The 14,415-nt window shown below is 43.9% G+C and overlaps 1 protein-coding gene across 50 annotated transcripts in view; it reads left to right on the top strand.

Moving 5' to 3' along the window:
- Positions 1–14,415, top strand: part of LOC118375885 (arf-GAP with Rho-GAP domain, ANK repeat and PH domain-containing protein 1-like) — a 95,479-nt gene that overhangs the window by 6,597 nt on the left and 74,467 nt on the right. For all 50 annotated transcript variants that reach the window (XM_052462814.1, XM_052462628.1, XM_052462664.1 and 47 more), the window contains exon 2: positions 10,579–10,712. In XM_052462814.1, the coding sequence (XP_052318774.1) occupies positions 10,579–10,712 (134 nt within the window). The remainder of the gene's footprint in view (positions 1–10,578; positions 10,713–14,415) is intronic.

Here is a 14,415-nt window from a genome sequence, read left to right as displayed (position 1 = left end):
CTTGATGCCCAGCTTGTGTGCAGTAAGGCAGCTTTGCGACTATTTCAAATCCTAGACGCACACCTCATGTAGCCCAGCCCATAGGCCTATATGTTTTAATAAGGTTAGTATCACACCTCATGTAGCCCAGGCCGTAGGCCTATATGTTTTAATAAGGTTAGTATCACACCTCATGTAGCCCAGCCCATAGGTCTATATGTTTTAATAAGGTTAGTATCACACCTCATGTAGCCCAGGCCGTAGGCCTATATGTTTTAATAAGGTTAGTATCACACCTCATGTAGTCCAGCCCATAGGCCTATATGTTTTGATAAGGTTAGTATCACACCTCATGTAGTCTAGCCCATAGGCCTATATGTTTTGATAAGGTTAGTATCACACCTCATGTAGTCTAGCCCATAGGCCTATATGTTTTAATAAGGTTAGTATCACACCTCATGTAGTCTAGCCCATAGGCCTATATGTTTTGATAAGGTTAGTATCACACCTCATGTAGTCTAGCCCATAGGCCTATATGTTTTAATAAGGTTAGTATCACACCTCATGTAGTCCAGGCCATAGGCCTATATGTTTTGATAAGGTTAGTATCACACCTCATGTAGTCTAGTCCATAGGCCTATATGTTTTGATAAGGTTAGTATCACACCCCATGTAGCCCAGCCCATAGGCCTATATGTTTTAATAAGGTTAGTATCACACCCCATGTAGCCCAGCCCATAGGCCTATATGTTTTGATAAGGTTAGTATCACACCTCATGTAGCCCAGGCCATAGGTCTATATGTTTTAATAAGGTTAGTATCACACCTCATGTAGCCCAGCCCATAGGCCTGTATGTTTTAATAAGGTTAGTATCACACCTCATGTAGCCCAGCCCATAGGCCTGTATGTTTTAATAAGGTTAGTATCACACCTCATGTAGCCCAGCCCATAGGCCTATATGTTTTAATAAGGTTAGTATCACACCTCATGTAGCCCAGCCCATAGGCCTATATGTTTTAATAAGGTTAGTATCACACCTCATGTAGTCCAGCCCATAGACCTATATGTTTTAATAAGGTTAGTATCACACCTCATGTAGCCCAGCCCATAGGCCTATATGTTTTAATAAGGTTAGTATCACACCCCATGTAGCCCAGCCCATAGGCCTATATGTTTTAATAAGGTTAGTATCACACCCCATGTAGCCCAGCCCATAGGCCTATATGTTTTAATAAGGTTAGTATCACACCTCATGTAGCCCAGCCCATAGGCCTATATGTTTTAATAAGGTTAGTATCACACCTCATGTAGCCCAGCCCATAGGCCTATATGTTTTAATAAGGTTAGTATCACACCCCATGTAGCCTAGCCCATAGGCCTATATGTTTTAATAAGGTTAGTATCACACCCCATGTAGCCCAGCCCATAGGCCTATATGTTTTAATAAGGTTAGTATCACACCCCATGTAGCCCAGCCCATAGGCCTATATGTTTTAATAAGGTTAGTATCACACCCCATGTAGCCCAGCCCATAGGCCTGTATGTTTTAATAAGGTTAGTATCACACCTCATGTAGCCCAGCCCATAGGCCTATATGTTTTAATAAGGTTAGTATCACACCTCATGTAGCCCAGCCCATAGGCCTGTATGTTTTAATAAGGTTAGTATCACACCTCATGTAGTCCAGGCCATAGACCTATATGTTTTGATAAGGTTAGTATCACACCTCATGTAGTCCAGCCCATAGACCTATATGTTTTAATAAGGTTAGTATCACACCTCATGTAGTCCAGGCCATAGACCTATATGTTTTAATAAGGTTAGTATCACACCTCATGTAGTCCAGGCCATAGACCTATATGTTTTAATAAGGTTAGTATCACACCCCATGTAGTCCAGGCCATAGACCTATATGTTTTAATAAGGTTAGTATCACACCTCATGTAGTCCAGGCCATAGACCTATATGTTTTAATAAGGTTAGTATCACACCTCATGTAGTCCAGGCCATAGACCTATATGTTTTAATAAGGTTAGTATCACACCTCATGTAGTCCAGGCCATAGACCTATATGTTTTAATAAGGTTAGTATCACACCTCATGTAGTCCAGCCCATAGACCTATATGTTTTAATAAGGTTAGTATCACACCTCATGTAGTCCAGGCCATAGACCTATATGTTTTAATAAGGTTAGTATCACACCTCATGTAGTCCAGGCCATAGACCTATATGTTTTAATAAGGTTAGTATCACACCTCATGTAGTCCAGGCCATAGACCTATATGTTTTAATAACTTCTTAAAATGAAGCACATTAATCCGCTTTACGAGTGCAGAGCCTAACTGGCAGACATAAGCAGCGAGTGACTTTCAACTTTTGGGGAAGATCATTTTCACCATAAAAATGCACCTTTATAATAGAAGCATTACATACATAATCACATTTGTGGTCCCTTTTGAGAAGGGTGTTTTCCTGCTAATGGAACATTAGCTCTTACTGTCGTGTTCACATTGCTGTGCTAATAATGTAAATAAATAGCTTAATAGTTTGTCAACATTTTAACATAAACATGATCATCTGATGCGTCAGGCTCATTGCTTAAAATTGCTTACATTCTAGTGGTTGTATTAATTTGGGATCTATCGCATCCCACAACTGTCCCAGACTATGTTTGGAATATTTATTTCTCGCATAGAATAGGTCAACTTTTGTACCATAGGGGATAGTAGATTGACATAGGTTAGTGCTTTTGCTGTTCGTTAGGCCCACTCATCTTATTGGCTGACGAAAATGAACGAAAATTAAATGTGGACAGTTCTTCCAAAATATTGGTATTGGATAAGAGGGACATGTGCACTTGTAGCCTGTAAGAAAGACCCTATCAAGTGACTGAGAGCCATGTGATTGAGAGGTGCTTCGGTAAGCAGCCGGGAGAAGGGAATTATAATTATTATATTCAGCCCGAGGGCACAACGACCACTGGCCGCAAATGCCATGTATTTTATTAGGGGGCATTACGGCCACACAAAGGGGATGCAGCCGGGAAATTCGAGGCATTATCAAGTGCTTGTCAAATTGTGAATGAGAGACTGATGAAGTGTGTACACCCTGATGAAGAGATCATGCCTTTAATGAGACTTTTTTCATCATTAGAGTTGCATCATTCAGCCTTACGATGTATTAAAATCAAAACACATAGACCAACATTTTTATCACAACTGAAGTTACATTAATAACTCTAAATAACGCAGATAGGAGGACCTGTTCTGTTCTTCTGAAATAGATTTTATTCACATCATGTTTATTTTGACCTGTTTATGTTAAAAAACTCACTGACTCTACACACACACACACACACACACACACACACACACACACACACACACACACACACACACACACACACTGAATGGCACACCCTCACATTATCTCCCCTGTTAGCCAGTGGGTGGGGTGTGTGCTGTTAAAAACACACTGCCTGCACACAAGCGACAAGATGGACATTTCACTTGGGGAATCTTTTAAATTGGACGGTTGTCATAGTAGCTGTTGTCATGAGCATGAGGTCCCTTTGGGGCCAGAGATATACAATAGCACCCCACTGAGACCTAGGCTTCTAGAGCTGTTTGGTAGATACATTATCCTGTGAGTCTCTCACCAGGGCCAGAGCATGGCAAGGCAGAGCCTAGTGTGCAAGACTGGGCCCGTATCCACAAACCATCTCAGAGCATTATCTAGGATCTGTCTTAATTTAGATCAACTATCCTACTCTGAGATGCGTTGTGGATACTGGCTCAGTGGATACTGGCTCAGTGGATACTGGCTCAGTGGATACTGGCTCAGAGCCTGGTGTGCCAGAGCAGGGACTCATGGAGGGACTCGGTGTACCAGTGATGTTCTTTATCTGTGTTGTTAGAGACTAGGAGTGCTCACCTGCAGCCCCCAGTACACACTCTGGGCCCTGGCTGCCTGCTGTAGGGTTCAGCTGCAGTCCCCAGTACACACGCTGGGCCCTGGCAGCCTGCTGTAGGGTTCAGCTGCAGCCCCCAGTACACACTCTGGGCCCTGGCAGCCTGCTGTAGGGTTCAGCTGCAGCCCCCAGTACACACTCTGGGCCCTGGCAGCCTGCTGTAGGGTTCAGCTGCAGCCCCCAGTACACACTCTGGGCCCTGGCTGCCTGCTGTAGGGTTCAGCTGCAGCCCCCAGTACACTCTCTGGGCCCTGGCAGCCTGTTGTAGGGTTCAGCTGCAGCCCCCAGTACACACTCTGGGCCCTGGCAGCCTGCTGTAGGGTTCAGCTGCAGCCCCCAGTACACACTCTGGGCCCTGGCAGCCTGCTGTAGGGTTCAGCTGCAGCCCCCAGTACACTCTCTGGGACCTGGCAGCCTGCTGTAGGGTTCAGCTGCAGCCCCCAGTACACTCTCTGGGACCTGGGGACAGAGAGAGACCAGGCAGTTGGGTCTGTTGTAAATTAGGTGTGCTTGATTCGCATGTCTGTGGGGGGAGTGTGTAGGCGAGGACGGAAGGGGTCATTTGTTTCTGTAGCTTAGCGACGTCTGTTGAACGGATACAAAGAGGTTATATTTAGATCCCGTACTACTTTTTAACATTTTCTTTATTTGACCTTTTATTTATACAGGTTTTTTCTCATTGAGATATTATCAGTTTTCCAAGAGAGACCTGGTCCAATAGCAGCAGAGGGACCAACGCTTCAGTTAAAACAACTTACACACACTAACACAACATTAAACAAAACTATAAACACACATACAGTACACCAATTACACATTACATTAAAAACACAAATATCTTGACTAAAAACAGCTGGCCTAAAAACAATAACACTCTACTATGATATATACATCGATCAAGTGTTTAAACTCCACCAAAGAAACTAGATCTTCACATTTTTTAAATGTTTGTTAGAGAATTCCTGGACCACGGTGCTAAGTAACTAAAACTATTTCTACCGTGACCTGTTCTAATGTTTGGTTCTGTTAGAAGTAAATCGGAATGAGACCGTAATTTATATTTATTTATTCACCTGACTAAAAAAGAACAAGAGAAAAAATTGCATTTTACCCAACATGGCCTTATAAATCAGTGTATACCAGTGTTTAAGCCTACGCAAGGTCAATGACGACCAGCCAACAGCGCTGTAGAGATCACAATGATGTATTAGACGTTTCTGATATGTAATGAACCTGAGGGCTGCATGATACACTGATTAAAGTGCTCTCAGGGTAGTGGCTGAGGCCTGCAAATATATATATATAACATCACTCAAATCTAAAACCGACAGTAATGTACATCGTACCATCTCCTTCCTGGCCTCAAAAGAAAAACAAGCCTTATGCCGTTAATAAAATCCTATTTTCAGCTTGAGCTTCCTTATCAAGTTCTCTACATACACAGTGAAGCTCAGCTATTCTTCAACCCACACACCCAAATATTTGTACACTTTAACTTGCTCTATAGTGTGTCCAGCCAATTTATCAATGACATGATTTGTAACATGCCTGGCATTTGAAAATACCATGCATTTTGTTTTACCCGAATTTAGAATCAGTATTAAATCATACAGATTCTGTTGTATGATGATAAATCCTCTTTGGGCCTTTTCAAAAGCTAAAGATAAACTACTACCACTTTAATAAAGAACAGTATCATCTGCATAGAAATTAACATCCGCTGTTTTAACAAGATCCCCAATGTTGTTGATATACAAAATTTAACAACGGTGGGCCCAAAATAGAACCTTGCGGAACACCTGAGTACACCCCTATGGACTCAGATTTACAACCATCCGCCATTACACATTGTGTACGATTTGATAGGTAATTTATAAACCAATCTAGAGCCTGACCAGTAATTCCACAACATTGTAACCTTTGCACTAACACAGCATGGTCCACGGTGTCAAAAGCCTTCGACAAATCAATAAAAACAACTCCTAACTCAGCATCCTCTCTCACTTCCTCTCTCAGCCCCTCTCTCACCTCCTCTCTCAGCCCCTCTCTCACCTCCTCTCTCAGCCCCTCTCTCACCTCATCACCTCTCTCAGCCCCTCTCTCACCTCCTCTCCCACCTCCTCTCTCAGCCCCTCTCTCAGCTCCTCTCTCACCTTATCACCTCTCTCAGTCCCTCTCTCACCTCCTCTCTCACCTCCTCTCCCACCTCCTCTCTCAGCCCCTCTCTTACCTCATCACCTTTCCCAGCCCCTCTCTCACCTAATCACCTCTCCCACCTCTCTCACCTCCTCTCCCACCTCCTCTCTCAGCCCCTCTCATCACCTCCTCTCTCCTGAGACCACCTCCTCCTGTCCCCACCCCTCTGGACAGCCTGGGTCATGTGACCCCAGATCATAGGTGTATCTTAAACTGTATTCGGTGCTCTGGTCAGCACACACCCCAGTGTGTGTGTGTGTGTCCGGTGCGGGTACATGTGTGTGCATGTCCCTCTGTCCCTCTTTCTTTCTTGTCAGTGCTTGACTTGGGAAGAGCTAACCAGAGCTGAGCCCTGACACCTCACATGTTCTACTGTTTGAACTCTGGCAGCTCTTACAGAATATCAGCTTAAATGTATTGTGACCTAAATATCAACAGTGCCGATACACATTTCAGTCCACGTCAAGCACTGCTTCTTGTTGTCTCTCAGTGTGACTGAGAGAGGGAGGGAGGGGGGGTAGCAGGAAGAGAAAAGGGGAACACTGTCAGTTTCAACATTACACAACACTATCTGGGCCTATGTATGGGTAGCTGTTGCTGAAATTATTTAACCTCACAGTCTTATATTAAGACTGCTGATACATTTGTAGACTTTAATTTATCTCACATTGTGCAGTGTGGTGGATTTATTTGTATGTGGTGGAGAGATGGATGGAGATGGAGACTTGCCCGACGACTCAAACTGAAGGCTTCCGCTGCTCTGTCGTTCGCGACATACTTCAGTCTGAGACATTGAAGTTGTTTGTGGTGATGTCGAAATGAGGGGTGTTGTACAAAACCAAAGTCATCATCGGTTTCTGGGACCAATCAGGGGGTATAGAATGCATTTACATTCTGGAAATCGTTGGGGAGGTACTCCTATCCAGACTCATTGCGGCGAAGAAACATCCGTGGTCATGGCGTAGCGGTTGGCCCGGAGCAAGGGGTTTGGGTAACCAGGCAAGGGAGTGAATCATTTTGGGGAGTGTGAGGGGTGTCAAAAGGTCTGGGCTGCTATGGTAACCAGTTGCCCTCCCAAGCCTCAGTGAGATTCCAAACGTAGCTCAGTCACACACTGGAACACTGACCACTAGTGTGTGTGTGCGCGTGTGTGTGCGCAGGCGTGTGTGTGCGCGGGCGTGTGTGTGCGCGGGCGTGCCTGTGTGTATGATGTGGAGAGAGGAGGAGAACACACAGCAGAATTCTATTCATGTCAGTTAGATTTCAAACGGCAGAGTTCTACACCAGGGTTCTGTTATGGTTAGAGTTGAGGTTAGGTCGGCTGAGGAGAGAGAGATATGTATATTACACACTTCCGCATGCCTTTCCCTCTCTCGACACTTGATTTCAGTGTTGTGTAGGGTGATACCAGGTTCTCTCTCTCGTGTGTGTGTGTGTGTGTGTGTGTGTGTGTGTGTGTGTGTGTGTGTGTGTGTGTGAGGAAAAAAAAAAACCTGGTATCACCCTACACAACACTGAAATCAAGTGTCTGCTGTACGCAGATGACCTGGTGCTGCGGTCTCCCACTAAGGAGGGTCTGCTGTAGACAGATGGCCTGGTGCTGCTGTCTCCCACTAAAGAGGGTCTGCTGTAGACAGATGACCTGGTGCTGCTGTCTCCCACTAAAGAGGGTCTGCTGTAGACAGATGACCTGGTGCTGCGGTCTCCTACTAAAGAGGGTCTGCTGTAGACAGATGACCTGGTGCTGCTGTCTCCCACTAAGGAGGGTCTGCTGTAGACAGATGACCTGGTGCTGCTGTCTCCCACTAAAGAGGGGTTACAGCAGCACCTAGATCATCTTCACAGGTTCTGTCAGACCTGGGTTCTGACCGTTAACCACAGGTTCTGTCAGACCTGGGTTCTGACCGTTAACCACAGGTTCTGTCAGACCTGGGTTCTGACCGTTAACCACAGGTTCTGTCAGACCTGGGTTTTGACCGTTAACCACCGGTTCTGTCAGACCTGGGCTCTGATCATTAACCACAGGTTCTGTCAGACCTGGGCTCTGACCGTTAACCACAGGTTCTGTCAGACCTGGGCTCTGATCGTTAACCTAAAAAAAACTATATATATAATGATATTCCAAGAAAGGTCAGGATGACAAATATAAATTCTATTTGGACACAGTTCTATTAGAACACACCAAAAACTACACATATCTAGGACTAAATATCAGCAACACAGGTAGCTTTCACATGGCTGTGAATGAGCTGAGAGACAAAGCAAGAAGAGCATTCTATGCCATTAAAAGGAACATTAAAATCCAATTCCAATTAGAATCTGGCTCAAAATATTTCAATCGGTTATAGAACCAATTGCTCTATATGGCAGTGAAGTATGGGGTCCAATCTCTATTAATGAATTCACCAAATGGGACAAACATCCAATTGAAATACTGCATGCAGAGTTTTGCAAGACTGTATTGCAAGTGCAAAGAACACAAAATAACACATGTAGAGCAGAATTTGGCCAATACCCCCTCCTCATTCAAATAGAAAAAAGAGCCATCAAATTTTAATTTTACTCAGACCTAAGAGAATATTTCATTCCCAAAATTATAATACAATAAAAATAATTTGAAACCTAAAAATCAAATATGTATTGGATGAAAAGCCAAAATGTTCAGTTTTGGCAACCAAATGTGTCCTCCTGCCACAACCCGAGGGACAGCCAGCTACCATTGCTTTAATGTATTGTTGCTCTCATTAATATTGTTGTTGTAGTTGTTGTTAATGGTAATCCCATGTCCACTACTACTATTATTATTGCTGTTGGTCCCACCATTTATTTATATATAAATACACTGCTCAAAAAAATAAAGGGAACACTTAAACAACACAATGTAACTCCAAGTCAATCACACTTCTGTGAAATCAAACTGTCCACTTAGGAAGCAACACTGATTGACAATAAATTCCACATGCTGTTGTGCAAATGGAATAGACAACAGGTGGAAATTATAGGCAATTAGCAAGACGCCCCCAATAAAGGAGTGGTTCTGCAGGTGGTGACCACAGACCACTTCTCAGTTCCTATGCTTCCTGGCTGATGTTTTGGTCACTTTTGTCCAGAGCATGGAGGCGCTGCCAGGAGACAGGCCAGTATATCAGGAGACGTGGAGGAGGCCATAGGAGGGCAACAACCCAGCAGCAGGACCGCTACCTCTGCCTTTGTGCAAGGAGGAGCAGGAGGAGCACTGCCAGAGCCCTGCAAAATGACCTCCAGCAGGCCACATGTGCATGTGTCTGCTCAAACGGTCAGAAACAGACTCCATGAGGGTGGTATGAGGGCCCGACGTCCACAGGTCGGAGTTGTGCTTACAGCCCAACACTGTGCAGGACGTTTGGCATTTGCCAGAGAACACCAAGATTGGAAAATTCGCCACTGGCGCCCTGTGCTCTTCACAGATGAAAGCAGGTTCACACTGAGCACATGTGACAGACGTGACAGTCTGGAGACGCTGTGGAGAACGTTCTTCTGCCTGCAACATCCTCCAGCATGACCGGTTTGGCAGTGGGTCAGTCATGGTGTGGGGTGGCATTTCTTTGGGGGGCCGCACAGCCCTCCATGTGCTTGCCAGAGGTAGCCTGACTGCCATTAGGTACCGAGATGAGATCCTCAGACCCCTTGTGAGACCATATGCTGGTGCGGTTGGCCCTGGGTTCCTCCTAATGCAAGACAATGCTAGACCTCATGTGGCTGGAGTGTGTCAGCAGTTCCTGCAAGAGGAATGCATCGATGCTATGGACTGGCCTACCCATTCCCCAGACCTGAATCCAATTGAGCACATCTGGGACATCATGTCTCGCTCCATCCACCAATGCCACGTTGCACCACAGACTGTCCAGGAGATGGCGGATGCTTTAGTCCAGGTCTGGGAGGAGATCCCTCAGGAGACCATCCGACACCTCATCAGGAGCATGCCCAGGCGTTGTAGGGAGTTCATACAGGCACGTGGAGACCACACACACTACTGAGCCTCATTTTGACTTGTTTTAAGGATATTACATCAAAGTTGCATCAGCCTGTAGTGTGGTTTCCATTGATAATTTTTGTGTGATTTTGTTGTCAGCACATTCAACTATGTAAAGAAAAAAGTAATGAATAAGAATATTTCATTCATTCAGATCTAGGATGTGTTATTTTAGTGTTCCCTTTATTTTTTTGAGCAGTGTATATATATATTTTATATATAAATATTTATTATTTTATTTTGTTTTTCGATATATATACTTTGACAATGTAAGTAATAATGTACTTGCCATGTCAATTGAGAGAGAGAGAGAGAGAGAGAGAGAGAGTGACTCATGGCTGTTTTCTGTCTTCTACCGGCCCTTGGTGTCAACGGTAACATTGTGCCCCTCTCCCTTCCTCTGTCATTCTTCTCTCCAGCGATGCTCCAGTCAATGAGCCGCACACAGAGCGAACTCCACCCCCCCTGCCTCGGACCAGGGTACACAACACACCAGTCGACACGCAGCCTGCTCTGCCCATGAGAAGAATCCCACAGCCACCGCCTGAAATCAGTGAGCATACTGAACCCCTCCCATCCATCCTTAGCCACACCCACACCCTGACCTCACCTCTCCCCGATTTAACCCAGCCCTTAACTCCTCCCCCACTTCCCCATTAACCCGACAATCTACTAACTACTCCACCGCTTCACGCCTAACACCTAACCCTTAACCCTGCAATATACTAACTCCTCCCACTCTCATCTACGTGTTTTTTCTATTTCTAAGTTGTTAATAAAGTGGTCAGCTGATGTTGGGATGAACTTTTCATGTCATTGATCATAACCTATTGCTGAATTTTTTTTGTGGATTTGCACCCTCTGCCTTATTGAGAGTTACATATTTAACAGAACACAGATGGTTTTGGTAATGGAAGCCTTTCTTATGCAAATTCTGTTGGGTACGGTGTTCCGCAAGGCAGCCGGCTTGGGCCATTATTGTTTTGTGACCTTCCACTGACCTTGAATAAAGCCTGAGTGTCTATGTACACTGATGACTCAGCAGTATACACATCAGCTGCAACAGTCAAATAAATCATTGACAACCTTAACATATAGCTCCAGTCAGTTCTAGAATGGGTAACTAACAACAGGTTTAACATAGAGCTCCAGTCAGTTCTAGAATGGGTAACTAACAACAGGTTTAACATAGAGCTCCAGTCAGTTCTAGAATGGGTAACTAACAACAGGTTTAAATAACATATAGCTCCAGTCAGTTCTAGAATGGGTAACTAACAACAGGTTTAACACAGAGCTCCAGTCAGTTCTAGAATGGTAACTAACAACAGGTTTAAGTAACATATAGCTCCAGTCAGTTCTAGAATGGGTAACTAACAACAGGTTTAACATAGAGCTCCAGTCAATTCTAAAATGGGTAACTAACAACAGGTTTAACACAGAGCTCCAGTCAGTTCTAGAATGGGTAACTAACAACAGGTTTAACACAGAGCTCCAGTCAGTTCTAGAATGGGTAACTAACAACAGGTTTAACACAGAACTCCAGTCAGTTCTAGAATGGGTAACTAACAACAGGTTTAACATAGAGCTCCAGTCAGTTCTAGAATGGGTAACTAACAACAGGTTTAACACAGAGCTCCAGTCAGTTCTAGAATGGGTAACTAACAACAGGTTTAACACAGAGCTCCAGTCAGTTCTAGAATGGGTAACTAACAACCGGTTTAACACAGAGCTCCAGTCAGTTCTAGAATGGGTAACTAACAACAGGTTTGACACAGAACTCCAGTCAGTTCTAGAATGGGTAACTAACAACAGGTTTAACACAGAGCTCCAGTCAGTTCTAGAATGGGTAACTAACAACAGGTTTAACATAGAGCTCCAGTCAGTTCTAAAATGGGTAACTAACAACAGGTTTAACACAGAGCTCCAGTCAGTTCTAGAATGGGTAACTAACAACAGGTTTAACACAGAGCTCCAGTCAGTTCTAGAATGGGTAACTAACAACAGGTTTAACACAGAACTCCAGTCAGTTCTAGAATGGGTAACTAACAACAGGTTTAACATAGAGCTCCAGTCAGTTCTAGAATGGGTAACTAACAACAGGTTTAACACAGAGCTCCAGTCAGTTCTAGAATGGGTAACTAACAACAGGTTTAACACAGAGCTCCAGTCAGTTCTAGAATGGGTAACTAACAACCGGTTTAACACAGAGCTCCAGTCAGTTCTAGAATGGGTAACTAACAACAGGTTTGACACAGAACTCCAGTCAGTTCTAGAATGGGTAACTAACAACAGGTTTAACACAGAGCTCCAGTCAGTTCTAGAATGGGTAACTAACAACAGGTTTAACATAGAGCTCCAGTCAGTTCTAGAATGGGTAACTAACAACAGGTTTAACATAGAGCTCCAGTCAGTTCTAGAATGGGTAACTAACAACAGGTTTAACACAGAGCTCCAGTCAGTTCTAGAATGGTAACTAACAACAGGTTTAACACAGAGCTCCAGTCAGTTCTAGAATGGGTAACTAACAACAGGTTTAACACAGAGCTCCAGTCAGTTCTAGAATGGGTAACTAACAACAGGTTTAACACAGAACTCCAGTCAGTTCTAGAATGGGTAACTAACAACAGGTTTAACACAGAACTCCAGTCAGTTCTAGAATGGGTAACTAACAACAGGTTTAACACAGAGCTCCAGTCAGTTCTGGAATGGTAATTAACAACAGGTTTAACATAGAGCTCCAGTCAGTTCTGGAATGGTAATTAACAACAGGTTTAACACAGAGCTCCAGTCAGTTCTAGAATGGGTAACTAACAACAGGTTTCACACAGAGCTCCAGTCAGTTCTAGAATGGGTAACTAAAAACAGGTTTAACACAGAGCTCCAGTCAGTTCTAGAATGGGTAACTAAAAACAGGTTTAACACAGAGCTCCAGTCAGTTCTAGAATGGTAACTAACAACAGGTTTCACACAGAGCTCCAGTCAGTTCTAGAATGGGTAACTAAAAACAGGTTTAACACAGAGCTCCAGTCAGTTCTAGAATGGTTAACTAACAACAGGTTTCACACAGAGCTCCAGTCAGTTCTAGAATGGGTAACTAACAACAGGTTTAACATAGAGCTCCAGTCAGTTCTAGAATGGGTAACTAACAACCGGTTTAACACAGAGCTCCAGTCAGTTCTGGAATGGTAATTAACAACAGGTTTAACATAGAGCTCCAGTCAGTTCTAGAATGGGTAACTAACAACCGGTTTAACACAGAGCTCCAGTCAGTTCTGGAATGGTAATTAACAACAGGTTTAACATAGAGCTCCAGTCAGTTCTAGAATGGGTAACTAACAACAGGTTTCACACAGAGCTCCAGTCAGTTCTAGAATGGGTAACTAAAAACAGGTTTAACACAGAGCTCCAGTCAGTTCTAGAATGGGTAACTAACAACAGGTTTCACACAGAGCTCCAGTCAGTTCTAGAATGGGTAACTAAAAACAGGTTTAACACAGAGCTCCAGTCAGTTCTAGAATGGTTAACTAACAATAGGCTGGTGTTAAATATCTCAAACTAAAAACACAATTTTTTGGGTAACTAACACAGGTTTAACATAGAGCTCTAGTCAGTTCTAAATGGTAACTAATGTGGTTATTAGAGCTCCAGTCATTCTAGAATGGGTAACTAACATTTATGGGTTAACCCAGATCCAGTCAGTTCTAGTCATGGTCAAAACATAACATAGACTAAATGTTTGCTAAAATGGGAAGAACAACAGGTTTAACATGACAGGCTTTCTCAGTTCTGGAATGGTAATCAACAGACAGGTTTAACATCTGGCTCCAGTCCAGTTCTGGGGTAATTAACAACAGGTTTAACCTGGACTACAGCCCAGCTGAATGTGGTCACTAACAAGTTTCACCTGGCTCCAGCCCAGCTGAATGGGTAACTAAAAACAGGTTTAACCTGGACTACTGCCCAGCTGTGGGGTCATGTGTTGTTTCACCTGGACTACTGCCCAGCTGTGTGGTCAGTTCTAGAATGGGTAACTAAAAACAGGTTTAACACAGAGGACTACTCCCAGCTAGAATGGGGTAACTAACAACAGGTTTCACCTGGACTACTGCCAGTTCTAGAATGGGTAACTAACAACAGTTTAACATGGACTACTGTCAGTTCTAGAATGGGTAACTAACAACCGGTTTAACACAGGAGCTACAGCCCAGTTCTGGAATGGGGTAATTAACAACAGTTTCACCTGGACTCCAGTCAGT

This window comes from Oncorhynchus keta, chromosome 1 (genome assembly GCF_023373465.1).
Source record: "Oncorhynchus keta strain PuntledgeMale-10-30-2019 chromosome 1, Oket_V2, whole genome shotgun sequence".
In the NCBI taxonomy this organism is placed as follows: Eukaryota; Metazoa; Chordata; class Actinopteri; order Salmoniformes; family Salmonidae; genus Oncorhynchus; species Oncorhynchus keta.
Note: the sequence above shows the minus strand (reverse complement) of the source record. Positions and strands in the feature narration are given on the sequence as shown.